Source organism: Anser brachyrhynchus, assembly GCF_964034855.1.
Source record: "Anser brachyrhynchus genome assembly, chromosome: 11".
NCBI classification, from domain to species: Eukaryota; Metazoa; Chordata; class Aves; order Anseriformes; family Anatidae; genus Anser; species Anser brachyrhynchus.
This window is the reverse complement of record NC_137706.1, coordinates 4,229,986-4,244,558: the sequence shown is the minus strand read 5'-3', so window position 1 is coordinate 4,244,558 and position 14,573 is coordinate 4,229,986. Positions and strand designations below refer to the sequence as shown.

At 33.6% G+C, this 14,573-nt stretch overlaps 1 protein-coding gene across 14 annotated transcripts in view; it reads right to left on the bottom strand.

The window, feature by feature from the left end:
- Window positions 1-1,528: 1,528 nt before the first annotated feature.
- CGNL1 (cingulin like 1) overlaps window positions 1,529-14,573 on the bottom strand; it is a 67,625-nt gene continuing 54,580 nt past the window's right edge. For 11 of the 14 annotated variants that reach the window (XM_080551770.1, XM_080551771.1, XM_080551774.1 and 8 more), the window contains 6 exons: window positions 13,766-13,855; window positions 7,964-8,047; window positions 5,942-6,066; window positions 5,342-5,450; window positions 4,297-4,460; window positions 1,529-3,666 (listed from right to left, as the gene is read on the bottom strand). In XM_080551770.1, the coding sequence (XP_080407896.1) occupies window positions 3,525-3,666; window positions 4,297-4,460; window positions 5,342-5,450; window positions 5,942-6,066; window positions 7,964-8,047; window positions 13,766-13,855 (714 nt within the window). In that variant the 3' untranslated portion in view covers window positions 1,529-3,524. Of the gene's footprint in view, window positions 3,667-4,296; window positions 4,527-5,253; window positions 5,451-5,941; window positions 6,067-7,963; window positions 8,048-13,765; window positions 13,856-14,573 lie in introns of those variants that run through there. The other 3 variants (XR_013938179.1, XM_080551768.1, XM_080551769.1) reach the window with 3 other exon arrangements.

The following is a 14,573-nucleotide window of genomic DNA, read 5'->3' as shown; positions in this document are numbered from 1 at the left end:
AATGTTGAATTATGAAAGTATTTGTACAGTATAGGGTTTCCTTAAATCAGGTGAGACACAGGAAAGCAGGTACAGAGGACAGCATGAGGAAGAAGACTTTTTCCTTTTTCCTTTTCCATGCAAGAAAAAGAGACAGATCTCTGAAAGACCTTAATTCTTTTATGAAAAGAGATGCCTTCCAAATTCAAAGGCATTAAAATCCATTACACATGAAAAATACCCTTGATTTCATTACTTGTATAGTGAGTCAAAAGTTTGTGGAGGGCAGGATAATTTTGTTTGCTTCTTTGGTTTTGCATTTACCTATTTTGCATTGTATATCAATTGCCACTGAAATATCTTGGAGCCGCTGTTAAATTCTAGTGACTTAAAACAACAAAACACTCCTGTAGAAGTTAACTATTCTCCAAACTACAAAACTAGAGCCTCATGCTTTTCTAGGCCTATCATAGTCCAACATGCAGAATTCATGTAGGCAGAATAGAATTTTAATGGGAGGAAATACTTTTATAGAAGGTTTTTCTCTCACCACATACTAGTGGTCATAATCTCAGTGGGATATGAAAGGCCATTAATTCCACAGAGGACACAATGTGCAATGCTCATCACAGATTATTTACACTTGAAAGCGAAGTATTCACTGTATCAGGCATCAGGTTCACATCAAAAATGATCAGGCTTAGGTCTGTTCGTTTATAAGATACTATGGTATTGTCAAAGAAAATGGAAGGCGTCTACAGCTAATAATTCAAGTAATGATTTTGTAATACACCAAAAGCTCTGATGTTGTACAGTGTTCTAGGAACTGTTTCAAATCCATGGTTCTTCACACATTCTCCTATTTCCAGCTTTTATGGTTCAAGACCCTTGATGATTTTGATCAAAAACTGCCATGAGATGAACTGAATAAAACACACTTCCTTTTACTATTACTGATGTTTTTTGTAGCAATCAAGATTGAGACCCTGTCCTGACCATAGCTAAAATGTTTATCATACACAAAATGTACGTCAGTGAATGGATGATGGTAGTTGCATTTTGGTAACAAATGATCTGACAAGTAAAAAAGAGGCACTTCAAATACAGAGGTGACAAAGCATAACTTCCAGAACAGAATACAGTAGGATTGTCTGACTTCCTTGGAAAGACTTTTTAAATAAACCAGCCCAAATTACCAATGTGATCCACTTCAGGGAACATCATGTATTGAAACAGAACAACAGATTGTTTTGCGAATGAGTTGAAATGCCCTTTCCAATATCTTAAGATTTTCTTTGATTTTAGTCATACCACTTGAGAACTCATTAGAGGAAATGCCATTTCCAAGTCTAAAGGAAAAAGCAAAGGACAGTTCTTTTGATGATGTCATGGCAGGGAGTGGCAAGGTGTAACAGGCAGAATCTCTCCTGAAACCCTTTCAAGAGCATTAGCGTTTCTCAGATAATTATTTTCTAATTCTATTTTAAACTTACACATCTTCCATATGAAATTCAGTTGTCATATCGAGCTAAATGCACCATACAAAGAACAGCGGGAGCTTAGTGTTTATTTGAAGTGAATTTTTCTTTTACAGTTTAGTGTAACTGGAGGTAGCTGCAATATTATGTGATTTTCTCCCAGTGGTTTGAAATAATAGTTATCTATGAACATTAGGACAGAGTACCGGAACAGAACTGAAAATTGGAGCCAGTTGATTAAAGTTAAGTCTACACAAACATATTAATGAAACATAAAATAAATCACAGCAGGTTATACAATGATTGTCAATATAGTATAGTGCAGATCTTCCTGGAAGAAGGGCTGTTTTGATGTTGCCACAATAGTAAAGCTGGTACTGCACAAAAATTACACGATGTAGGCTCTAAACTACCTGAAAAGATGTAAAAGATTCAGAGACAGATGATTATAACTACTCAGTTCATGTTAGTTCCCATATATCTCAATCCATCAAAATCAATTTGAAGGGAATTATATGGCAACAGAGTCTGTAATCTGCTATGTATGAATATATTTCTGATCTACCAGGCAGGAGTTTCATTTCACATAATCATATGAAAATGGATGCTCCATTGTCAGAACTTTTGCCTTAAGCAAGGTTATCAGCCTTACTTTCAGAGCTGTTAAATTTGTCCTCTTCAGTAGATACTGTTGTGGGAGTAACGGAAGCTCCCAGGAACTCCAGGTTAAATATTTTTACAGTTACAATAAACTAGTAGTGAGCACATTCCATAACAAAGTGTTCAGTTATATGTAACTGGGGACAAATACTAATAACAAGAGAGAACATAGCTATGGTTTATTAATAAAATAACGTCGCAGTGCCTTTCCTTAAAATTCTAGATTTGCAAAGGAGCAAAAATGATGTAAGATAAACAACAAAAATATTTTTAGCAATAAAATGGAAAATGCTTTTTAAATTAAATCTTCAATGCCTTTTTTCTTTTTTAATTTCCCACAAAGTTTGTTCAACAGATGGATCATCCAAAATGCAGATACTTCTATAAATTGAAATACTAATATATATCTGCATATATGGCCATACATTGCAATATGTTACAAATAGATGCTCAAGAACAGGTTAGAAAGAAAAATCAGATTACATACTTTTGTTTCCTGGATGCAATTTCTTGTGGGACTTCTCAGAGACTTTAAGATTAGCCTGTCCTGGTGCCCTCAAATGAGCAGGCCTACAGTGCTGTGCGCCCCTTGCAGCATAGAGTCCATTTCAGGAAATGAAAAATGCCAAGTAGTAACTGACTTCATTTTCATCCCTCCCTCCTATGGACAGAAAGCTTCCCAAATAGCTTACAAGAAAGTAGTAGGCAAACCTCACTTGTCATGCACATGTGATGGCCCCTTTAAAGTCAACAGGCAGAATTAGCACTTGATCTTAACACATATATAATAAAACTTGCACTGTTTTTAAAATTAGAATGTACTTCCTGGATCAGGAACTGTGAATCTGCTCTGTAATGCACAAAAAAATATTCTTTTTTTTTCGTTAAAACCCAAATATAATATTCAGCATACATTTAGATATTTTTACATATGAAACTGATTTATATAATTTTTGAAGCTTTACAGAGTAGTACTAAAGTAGTCATTAAAAAGATCAGATTTAAATATTTACATTCTATACATCATTCCTTTGTACTTACAATTACTAAATAATTGTGGCTTCTTTAATTTTAGGGAAAATATTTTAATAACTACAAACTAATTTTAAATTACTTTCAAATGGCTCTTTACTTAAACCGAATTTTAGCAAAATCACATTTCCAATGTGAAACATCCCCATGTTTTCAGTAGCTGTTATATATAACCAAGTTTTATAGCTGTTTTATAATGCAATCCTGTTTTCTATAATAAACAGAGGATATCTAAATAAGAAAATGGCACAGTACAAACGGAAACATTAAATTTGCAGGTCTTACATCCCTTTGTGGCATTTGGCTTCTAGAATATTCAGTTTCTTGATAATTTAGGTTATTCCACTAGTTTCAAGGAATCATAGATTCAATACTTTAGTATTTTGTGTCATCATCTTTTGAAAAGTTATTTCCTGAAGGCACTTCACAGAGACTATCGCCATCCGTGCTGAACTCGTCATCATCGTCATCATCATCATCAAAATCAGTCAGCATTTTACTTGGTGACTTCTTTCGTCTACGAAAACAAAAATAATAGCACAGATGTGTGTAAACTGCACATCTGTATGCAGAACACTTTTGCAAAGTATATAACATTAACAGGTAGTGTTTGCTTTTTTTAAAGGATGTCAGAGACTTGTGCTCTTATAAAGGCAGTTTAACATAGACCATATCTTACATAAAAGAAACATGCAAGAGAATGAAGATCAGTCAATCATATTTTCAAGCACGTCTAACTAAACGCACAGCCAGGGGAAACCGTACACTTCGCACACTGAGATGTTCAGTGATGCCTGAGAAAAACTAAACACAGGCTAGCTGTTCCTCCCAGACATCAGCAGGAAATTTTTGTCACTACAAATGACAGGAGTGCGAAGTCCTACTACTTTTTTCTACTTTTTATCCCATGCCTCAGTGACTATACAGCAGACAGAGAAAATGTTTGGGCACCTAGAGCACCCTGAAAGGAATTGGAGAATATCTGTAGGATAAGGAAACACAGAAGAGTTTCACAGCTCTGCCTCAAACTCTGTCTGCTTGTAACAAACTTGAGGTCTGCTACAGGAAGCCTCCTGCTCGGGGACTAAAGTAGCAAGAGATCAAGTAGCAAGTAACACAAATTGTAATGTCTGCCAAATCATCCTACCTTAGTTCCTTCTTTGCAGCATTAAGTTGTCCTTGCAATTGTTCATTTATGTCTAGTTGCTCTTCCAGTTCCCTCTGAAGTTTCTTTTTAGCACTTTCTAGTCTGTCTATTTCTTCTTCAGCTTCTTCAACTTGACGTTTCATTGCTTTCAAACGCAAACTCAACTGAAATATTTACATGTCAGCTGATTAGAGGACTATTTTAATAAAGGAATTTTATTCTTCCAGCATCTATGAGAGGGAGAATAAAGACACAACTTTGCCAGTGTAATGACACTGTAATAATATGCTTCAGAAATATTCAAAAGCCAGCATTAAACTGAGAAAAGTTTTGATGGGATAGATTTTGTTTGTTTGTTTTAAGAAAAAAATAACAAGCAAATATTGCTTTGATAGAGTAAAACAGCAAGATGGCCAAGCAACTTTACCAGACAAATACTATAAAGAAATACATATTTTTAAGCCCAGAGGGTTTTACAAGATTGTTCCCACAACAGATGTCTGCTTTTTGAAACACACTGATCATTCTCTAGGCATAATATTTACTACTTGACTCAGATACTGAAACAAAACATGTTTTAAGCAATGAATCAACAAAGACCACAGAAATGGCACAACACCTTTCTATTAGAATATCTCTATATATGTAATACTTAGAGACTGTATGTAATAATAAATAGCTTCTTTAAACAAAATTTTATGGTCACAATATAGAATATATAAATATAAATAAACAATATCATATCATATTTATATTGCATCCTATCACATACAGATAATATACTGACTGCTATTGGCTTAATTTCTTAAAAGAACTACAGTATTGCTTCTGTAAGTGCTTAATTTTTGTAATTTTAGAAATTAGTAACTTAGTACTAAGCAAAAGAACATGACGACAATGGAAACTGCATATCTCATTAAATGGAACTTCATAAAGAACAGAATAATCAGTATCTACCTATATTCTTCTGAAATATCTTGTACATATGATGATTTATGCAAATATCTGATATTATTCCTAGTAGCATATTAGTCTTTCCCTCTACCTGGTCCTTTTGGTCAGTCAATGAGAGATGTTCATCATCTACTTGCAACATTAACTCCTTCACTTTTCTCTCAAGTCTGCGGTTATTTAGTTGGAAATTAGCCCTATCCCTGGAAAAACAAACAGCGGACAACCTTGTAAGAAAAGGAGCTGAAATACTTCCAATCCTGCCAAGATAACTTCTTAGCAACATTATAAGAGTTAAATAAACACTGATGACCCTTGCTTTGATTTACTGATGCCTTGCAATATTTAGATAAAGAATATATTCTTCCAAGATTAAACAATGAAGTGAATGTGACAACTGAAATGTTCAACTATAGTTAGTATTTCTAAGTTTGTTACTGATATCAGACATTGATATAATAATGAGGTATGTAACCATGTTATCAGTGTGCACAGTTTTACATTTAAGGCAATTTCTAGTCTTTTTTTTTTTTTCAAAAAGAAAACCTGCAACACTTACATGAAACAGTAACCACTTTAATTTGTTGCTTGTGGAAAAAAGTCATATTAGTTGTATTAGATACCTAATATTAGCAAGAGGCCATATTAACATACACAAACATACATGTTTTAATCTTAACAGAACTAGCTTTACCTCTCTTCATTTTCAAGACGTTCTTCTAGCTCTGTGATCCTTGCTTCCATTTGAGCAACAAGTCCCTCTTTACTGGATCGGTAAGAACCTTCCAGGTGAAGAATTCGGCTCCTTAAGTCCTTGTTCTATAATTGGAACATACATGATTACTACATACTTGTTCATATTAAGAAATACCATCTTAACACAAAACAAATTGCTTCAGAAAAACAAAGTGATAAGAAAATTTTTGATTTAGTGAATACAGAAGGAGAACCAAGGAAATTTTACTGGAGGTCTAGGTAGTGAAGAGTCAACACACCCTCTACTTTATTGTTTTATTGAAAAGAGCTTAGTGTCAAGCTTGAGACAAAATTTTAGGCCTAACGGGCCCCTTGAACTTCAGATGATTCTAAGCCGCCTTCCACTTGCATTTTTAATATGCTAATATTTTTCAAATAGCTTTAGACCTGTCTTATTATCCAAGCTTAGTTCTTTTTTCAGATCTTGTATTCCACACCTGTTGTATGGATAAAACAAATAGACAAATAAATTATTTATATCCAATAGCACTTTACTGTATCAAATCTGCTCCTGTGTTGTTGTTGTTGTTGTTTTCCTTTCTATCCACTGTTTCTCCTACTAGCTAAGTAGTTTGAAAAAAAATATCTTTGATTGAAAAAAAAAAAAAAAGTAACTTTGAAAGGTGCAGGATTCATAAAAGCAGATTTTTTGCTCAGATTTGCACTTTAAATCTTTACACGGCATGGGGGACCTAGCCCTGTTTTCAGTGGGTATCTTATAAAGTCTCAGGGAAAAAGAAATAGTTACCTGAAGACCAGAAAATAAAACTTTTTTTTTTTTTTTTTTTTTTTACAGAACTTCAAACTATGATCTCAGATCTCAAACACTAAAAAGCTATGATAGAAAAATCACAGATAAAAATAGAAGAATGCGAATGGGATATACCAGTAGGTGGCATTCTTTCTTCTCAAATAATTAATTAAAATAGGATTAACTTCACAGAATTTAAGCCACCAAGTTAGGAATTTGGTATAAACATGCTCGGTTTGGTATAAATATGTTCCCATTACAATCTGTTTTCTGTTCTTGAGACTGTCAGTAAAACTATCACTTGCTAAGATACCCTTCCTCTCTATCTCCGCTGTGGGCTGTGACAGTCTTGCTTTCAATGACCACTGAGCTGCAGAATAGACATATTGCAAAAATCTAAAAAGTATTTTAATACATTTTCCATCACAGATATTGAAACATACGAATTCTGTTCCTTCCTAGACAGAGAGTAGCAGTTCTCTATCAAATCTGTATCTTTTCTTTAAAAGGCATGTCACTTTTTCACTTGTTTGCTCTTAAGGAAAAAAAGTATTCAGCCAAAGGTTTGCTTAAAATTACAATCTACCTTCAACAGTGTTTCTGAAGTACCGTTAAGAGTTTGAAGGACAGCTCCTCCAAAAGCAGTGAAAGAGCTGATAGTTAAATTGGTAAGTGTATTTGACATTCTACAGTCTTTTCTGCATATGTTCTTTTTTAAAGTTTCTATGTTGATAACACATTTTTATTCTACAAACAAGTATACCAAACAACTGCCACATTTCCAATTTTTAATTTCTTTGACCCTCAAATTTATAGACAGAATTTGTGCAGTAGAGAGACGCCTGTACTTACTGCAACACAACGGTCTATTAGATTGCATAAATAGATGAATGTATAGTACAAGTCTTTAGTACATAAAATATATAAGCTGTGACAAACCTCAAGCTAAAAAGGGGGTGTACAGAAAGAAGAAAACATACTAAGGACAGAATTAATTTAGGATTATAATATTTTCTTTTGAGTATCAATGTTAAGGTACTCATAGCTTTTAATCTATGCTTACTAACGCGTACTTCCAGCAGTGCACTCTGGTGGGATAGTGCCAGCTACTGCATACTGCATTCCTTAAACACTTATTTGAATTTCCTAATGAAGACAGCCACCTGGCTTGTTACCTTGTTAATATGATGGTATGGCAGCCATAATTACCTGTCTTTCCAAAGAAATTTTGTCACACTCCAAGTCTTGCTTTGTAGCTCTTTCCTGAAGTAGCTCTGTCCTCATTTGTTCAATCTATTGCAGAAAGAAAAGATGGAAATTTTAATAAAAGATTTAATTTATATGTCTATACAATAATGTGTATATATGTGTGTGTGTATATATACATATATATATATAAGTGTGCATATAAACTACATATATCTACACAAAGAGAAAAATGTTGCTCTTTCTTAGAAATCAAGACATATGCACGATTTCAAATGAAGTTTACAATTACTATCTTGGACAAAATTTTTCCCGTTGGAGAAGCCTGTGTTATTCTCAGTTGTTTTTCTAGGCATCTTCCAGCCATATGGGGTACTGCTGCTGATATACATACATATATATATATATATATACACACACACATATTCTGTAGCAGGGTACTGAACTCTAAAATATCAGAGACAAGTCATGTGGCAGGGTGCTGAATTCCAGAATATCACATCAGTGTTCAAACACCTTCTACATTCTACAGTTGTTTTCCTCATAATTAAGTCTAAAGCACTGATTAGCATCTTACATTTAATCTGCTGACAAGTCTACTTTAAAGTTTGACCTTACTAAGCACATAAACTGGTATCCGCAGAAAAACTCTACGGTTAGTTTTCTATGCCTGTGTAAATGAATAAACTAAAAAAGCTTTTCCAACAGGCTCTGATGCACACCGGATATTAACATCTTTCCCCCCATTTAAATGGTCAGTTGTGTGTCTTGCATATACCAGGAAAGCACTGACTTCTGGGTCTGGGGGGTGGAGTGTTGCTTGCTTATTTGTTTTAAAACAAACAAACAAACAACAACAACAAAAAAACATCTTTTGCTACAGTTTCTGTAAATATTTCAGTTGCATATTCAATAACCAAAAGGAAAATATATTCTCCCTATGTAAGATGATAAAAAAAAACCTACCTGTTCCATACAGAATCAACATACAAATACAGAATTTGTTTGCTTTATCTCACTTTTGACTTGACTGAAAAAAATAATCTGAGGATCAGAGAGAAACTCTAAACTGCCTGACACCTGTTATTGAAACTTCTGGACTAACAGAAAAAGCCTGCAATGCTGAAATACTTTTCTTCCCTCTCATTCCTGCTGAGATTGCCTTCAAGTCTTCACAAATGCCTTTGCAGGCACAGCTAATGTTACCAAAGCATTCGTGCTGTTCCCTGCACAATGTTTACTATGGTAAGTATCATCTAGGGAACTCAGTGAATGTCTCTGTCAGTTACTGTAACATCAAAAATATTAGCCAAAATTTCAGTGGCCACAGCATTCTACTCTACTTTACAACAGTTACATAGGAACTTGCATAAACACATCACCAGTTAGTTAGCTCTAAATTACAGATTTATTCCACTAAGCAAAAACAAAACAAAACAAAAGCAATGCTGAAAATATGAAGATTAAATAAACAGAGCACACAAAATATTACCTTAGGCTTTTTTTTTAAAAAAAAAAAAATTGTAGTATTAAAAGGCATATTTTCAGTTAACAACATGTTTAAAACAAGTAATTTACATTGCTTCTATAGCTTTGAAACCAATATACGAATACAAATAATGGTGGTAATGCATGCAGTTGCATATGTTATGTCAGTATCTTTTCAGAGCAGTAGAAGGCATTCCTGAAAACTAAGGTCATACCAGATACTGGACTACAAATGTTAGCACATGGCTGTGCTCTGGCAACAGCTGGTTAATTTCCTAAAAGCTTTCATTGTTGCCCAGAAGCTGAGAGACACTGACTTCTCGTTTTCTTTAAATACACTAATTAAATATCAGAAAAGTTATTTAATGACAGAATGCATAAATCTTTACTCTCCTATGCTCTATGAAAATATCTTTAAAGGGGCGATTACTGGATCAAGTAACTTCCAGATAACATAAACCCATCTAGTTTAAACAAGGATTTCAAAAAGAGCCTTAGACAATCTGCAAGAGCTGTGGTGATATGATCCAGCATTTCACTTATGGGAGAGAATGAGCACCAACACATTCTGAAAGACTATTTAATGAATAAATGCAGCTCTTATACATTACTTATTTTTTTTTTGTGTATTATATATATATAGATTAGATTACATTTGTAGGTAAACTCTCACATCAGAGCTTATTTCCATATCAATGTATTACACTTTTCCATGTACATGTAGATCTAGACATATATATAGAAAAAAAATCTCATGTGAGGGATTATATAGACATTATTCTCCTGAAACTGCTTTAGCCAATGAAGACAGACACAGAAAAAATAAAGCAAAATTTGCAGTAAAGTGAATGACTAATTAAAAACTGAAGAAAGGGTTTTTGTTATACTTAGGAACTCATTTAATGGACCACTCTGAAGTTTTATTGTGCTCTTACTATGCTCAAAAGCTGTGACAAATTTGTGCAACCTTCCCCAGACCTCAAATTAAGGAATTATGTAGAGGACAATTATAATTCCAAGAAGATTTCTGCTGTTGTTGGACACGTTATTTTAAAAGCAATCTCATGAAAAAGCATGGGTAGAGTGAAAAAGCACTATATCTAATTAGGATCACAAAGCTAGGTGGAAAAATATAAAAGAGCTTGTAAAAAGAGAAGAGGAATAGGACAGTTCTTGCTGGAGGAGATGGAAACTGTTTTCAGTCATCTCCTTGTACTTTTCTTTAGTAAACACATTATTAACATGCATCAAGGAAAAACAGTTGTCTGCTACAATGTGATCAAACATTTCACTTATTTCACAGCAGTTAAGACAGGCTCTGGTTATGTACCATGCACAGCTTTGTGCTTCACGTTCTACCTTCAATATATTCTAATTATGTTAAAAGAATAAACTAGCTCTGTAGCTTAAGGCAACAGTTATCACAGCTGGATTTGAAGAATGCTAACAACAAAGAATTGAGAGAAGCATCAGATTCTACAAAGTTTTATTAGACATAACAGCATTTTGTGCCAGCTTTAGGATTAGAAGCAGCTGTTAATTTCATTATTAGTGAATATAATTTGATTTTTAATAATTTAGATTTTATTACCATCTCACACTTGGTTCACAGAACATGTTTCTTGTTAGTAGGAAAAAATAAAATATGTAAGTATATATATGCCTATATATACATATATTAACCTAGTGTGTAAGCTCAATTTGCAAGTATATAAAAGGTATTTAACAAAGAGGCTGAAGGCAAACAAAACCTTTTGATCCTTCAAAATTGAAAAGCAACCTTCATTTCCCCTTTTTCATTTGTTTGCCTCCCACACCTGGTGCCAGCTAAGGAGCAGGTGTACAGCTAGCTATCCACGGGGAATGGTTTACTAAAAGAAAGTGGATGATCAAAGTCAATGCAACTTTATCTTCCTGAATTTGTTCTAAAATTGCCATGGAAACTAAATAGTCCATATTTCACACTTCCAGGAAACAACTCTGAAGTCAATAGATTCATGTTTGCATTTCCACAGAACACATTCATTGCTGAGGCTATCTTAAGTGTTTTTCAATTCTGTTTGCAAAAACAAAATGGTATTTCATTTCACTTGTTTGTGGACAAAAACATCAGGTATTAAGATGCGTTCTGTTTCTGCTCCTTTTGGACTCTAGCTTTCTATGCATGTTTGTTAATGCTGCTCTTTCCAGAGCTGCTAATAACTTATTTAAAAACCAACAGGATATGATCCACCTTTCTTGAAAAATCTCATATGTTAAAGATTTCTTCCCAGCAACAGAAAGGATCTAATGCTTTCTTCAGTAATGAGAAGGGGCCAGGAATAAGTTAAGACCAACTTCTACAAAGCTGAAGACAATGCAACAGAGGATCAAGATGACGTTTCTGCAGTTATGATTTTTTTCAAAACATAATAGCTACAAGATATTAAAGATTATAATAAAGTTTTGCAATAAAAAGGACACTGAAGTATTGAAGACAAGGATAAGAATTTTTATTTCCTTGGCATATTTCTTTTTAATATATAAAGGACTAAAAGTTACTGAAAATCTCCCCCCTTAAGGTAAATCAATGCAGAAGTGAGCAAAGTTACTGGCACTCACTCCAGAGAATTTTTATTAAGAGAGTATTTATTCACAGAGGTAGATGGAGACCACTTCTTTCCCACAAGCACTTTCCTATCTTATATAAACAGATTACAGCTGAAGAACAGGATTCCTTGCGTATCAGCAATCGCATAAGAAAAGCAGAAAGATGGAACGATGAATCCAGATCAGATGAATTTTCAGTGACGCTCATGGATTTTTTTTAAAGTAGGAAACCAGTAAAAATTGAAGTTTCCACAACGTTGTGGTACTTCTTGAGAATGAGGTAGGGAAGATGAGAACGTCTCATGCAGCCATTCCCAGATTCAGAAGGGTATTTAAATTAAGAAAGGGGATAAGATTTCACAGTAAATGAAGTGTGAACCATTAGCCTTAGCAGTGTTTATTCAAATGTTTAGCTTTATGTAAAATATAAGTAGTCATTTCCATTTGTTTTCAGTAGAAATTTGAGTATTATACTTCATTATCGGTATATTAAAAAATGTATTTAAAATTGAAAAAAAAGTTACAGAAACACCGTTATTACCAAAACAAATCCATTATCATTTCTCATGTCATTATAAATGCTTAGCAGACCCTGAAATACTCTTTAGTAATTTGACTACTTAGTCATTCTGGCATTAAATCAAAACAAAGCAACCTTTGTAACTCATGCACGAAATGAGAAACTCCAGACCTCAAAATAAACATTTATTTTACTCATTATGTAACACTTTTGTCACCCATCTGTATTTTAGGTTTCTATTTAGCCAGCAAATTAAGGTACTATGGTACTCACTAGTGCAGCTATCAGTAAGGCTCTTTTATCCCAGGCTTACAACCCAGGCAAAAACTCTAGCATAAAAGACTTCCTAATTCAACAATAGCATGACCCCAGATTATTATGGGTCCTTCACATTCTATTTCACCCACTAGCTCTGAGTCTGTACAATACCAGTGAAATAATATCAAAAGACTACTGCAGACAAACAGAATCTCAGTAACCTGAGTCCCAACAAAATAGTATGGGTGCCTCGGTGTTTCAAGGATGCACGAAAGGAACTATCTCTAACTCACTTTAAAACTCTGTCTCAGTGGAAGAAACAATTTCATTTAAAAGACTGAAACTAAGATGTTATTTTCTATTCTCCCTCTGAAATTAAAGCTATTCTGTAGAATTTCAGCAATTATTTTTTCTACAGAAAGAAAGAAAAATGAAAACAGAATAGACAATCATGGGTTGTACCTCAGTGCATATTGTCTCCCAGACTTCTAGGAAATCACTAATGAGATATGATACTTAATACAAAGTTACAGTAACAGACATGCTGTAATGAGTTATGCATCAGTTTCATATCTGTTAGAATTAAACTAAGCCACAGAACATTTTCTAGGCCCTCATATATAAGCCCAGTACAGGCTCAAATTAAGTTTATCTTCTATTTTACAATGCTCTAATAGATTGAGCTAGCTCTATTTCAAAAATTGTGTGGGTAAAACACTACATACTTTTCAAAGAACGTACAGAATATGAATGTTTACAGGAATAGAAATAATAAGTCAGGGTTCTCTTTATGATAGGAAATTACTTTTGTGGATGGATCCTGGGCAATTAATAACTCACGTGTTTCATTTTTCCAGTTAGGAAAATAGGAAAAAATGTTCTGTGATGATACAGCGGAGTATATTTAATCGTGTTTATGAACCTTGAACAATGTAAACTCATTTGAGTACCTGTTCTCTGCATCTACTGATCCTCTCAGACAACAAATCCGAATTATTCTTTTCTTCATCAAGCTCAAGTTCCAGGTGAGATAATTTGTCCTAAACGGAACAAAGAAAAGTAATTTCAACATACTATTCTCCCATCCTCTTTGGATTGCTACCAAACCATTCTTCCTTAAACTTTAAGGACTCAAAACTGTTTGAAAGAGTAGACTTGAAAAGGAAAATGTCTCTGAAGGAAAGTACAGAATCTAGGAAAAAAGAGATGGTAGTAGATAAGACTTTAAAACAAAATTGTTTCTCTGACAGAAGCAATTTTTTTTTAATCACTCCAAACAATTTCAAGAAAGTAAAAGCTTGCAATCAAAGACATGTTTCTAGAGACTGTTTTTAGACTTTTTAAGTTATATCACACATTTGGAAGACAAATTTATTTCCATTAATCACAATGAGTAAAATGTATAAAAACATTTGTTTATGAAAGTTAAATGACAGTTTAATTAACCTGAACAATTATGAACCTAACCCATAACAACATAATTAGAATAGCTATGTTATTTAGGCTCATGAAATGAATCAGTATTAAATGCTAAATAGCACTTCTAAGAACTTTTGAAGTTCTGAGGGGTCTATGAATGAAAATTTTAGAATTTTACCTTATTAATGAAAATTAGTTTAAAAGCAATTTAAAGAAAGTAATGAAAGAACAAGTGCAATTTAGAACACATTATGCTATGATGAATTTGCTAACAGATCTCCTTCAGAATATACCAAAAAAATCCTGCATTAATACTTTATGAATTTTCCACAACTTCAT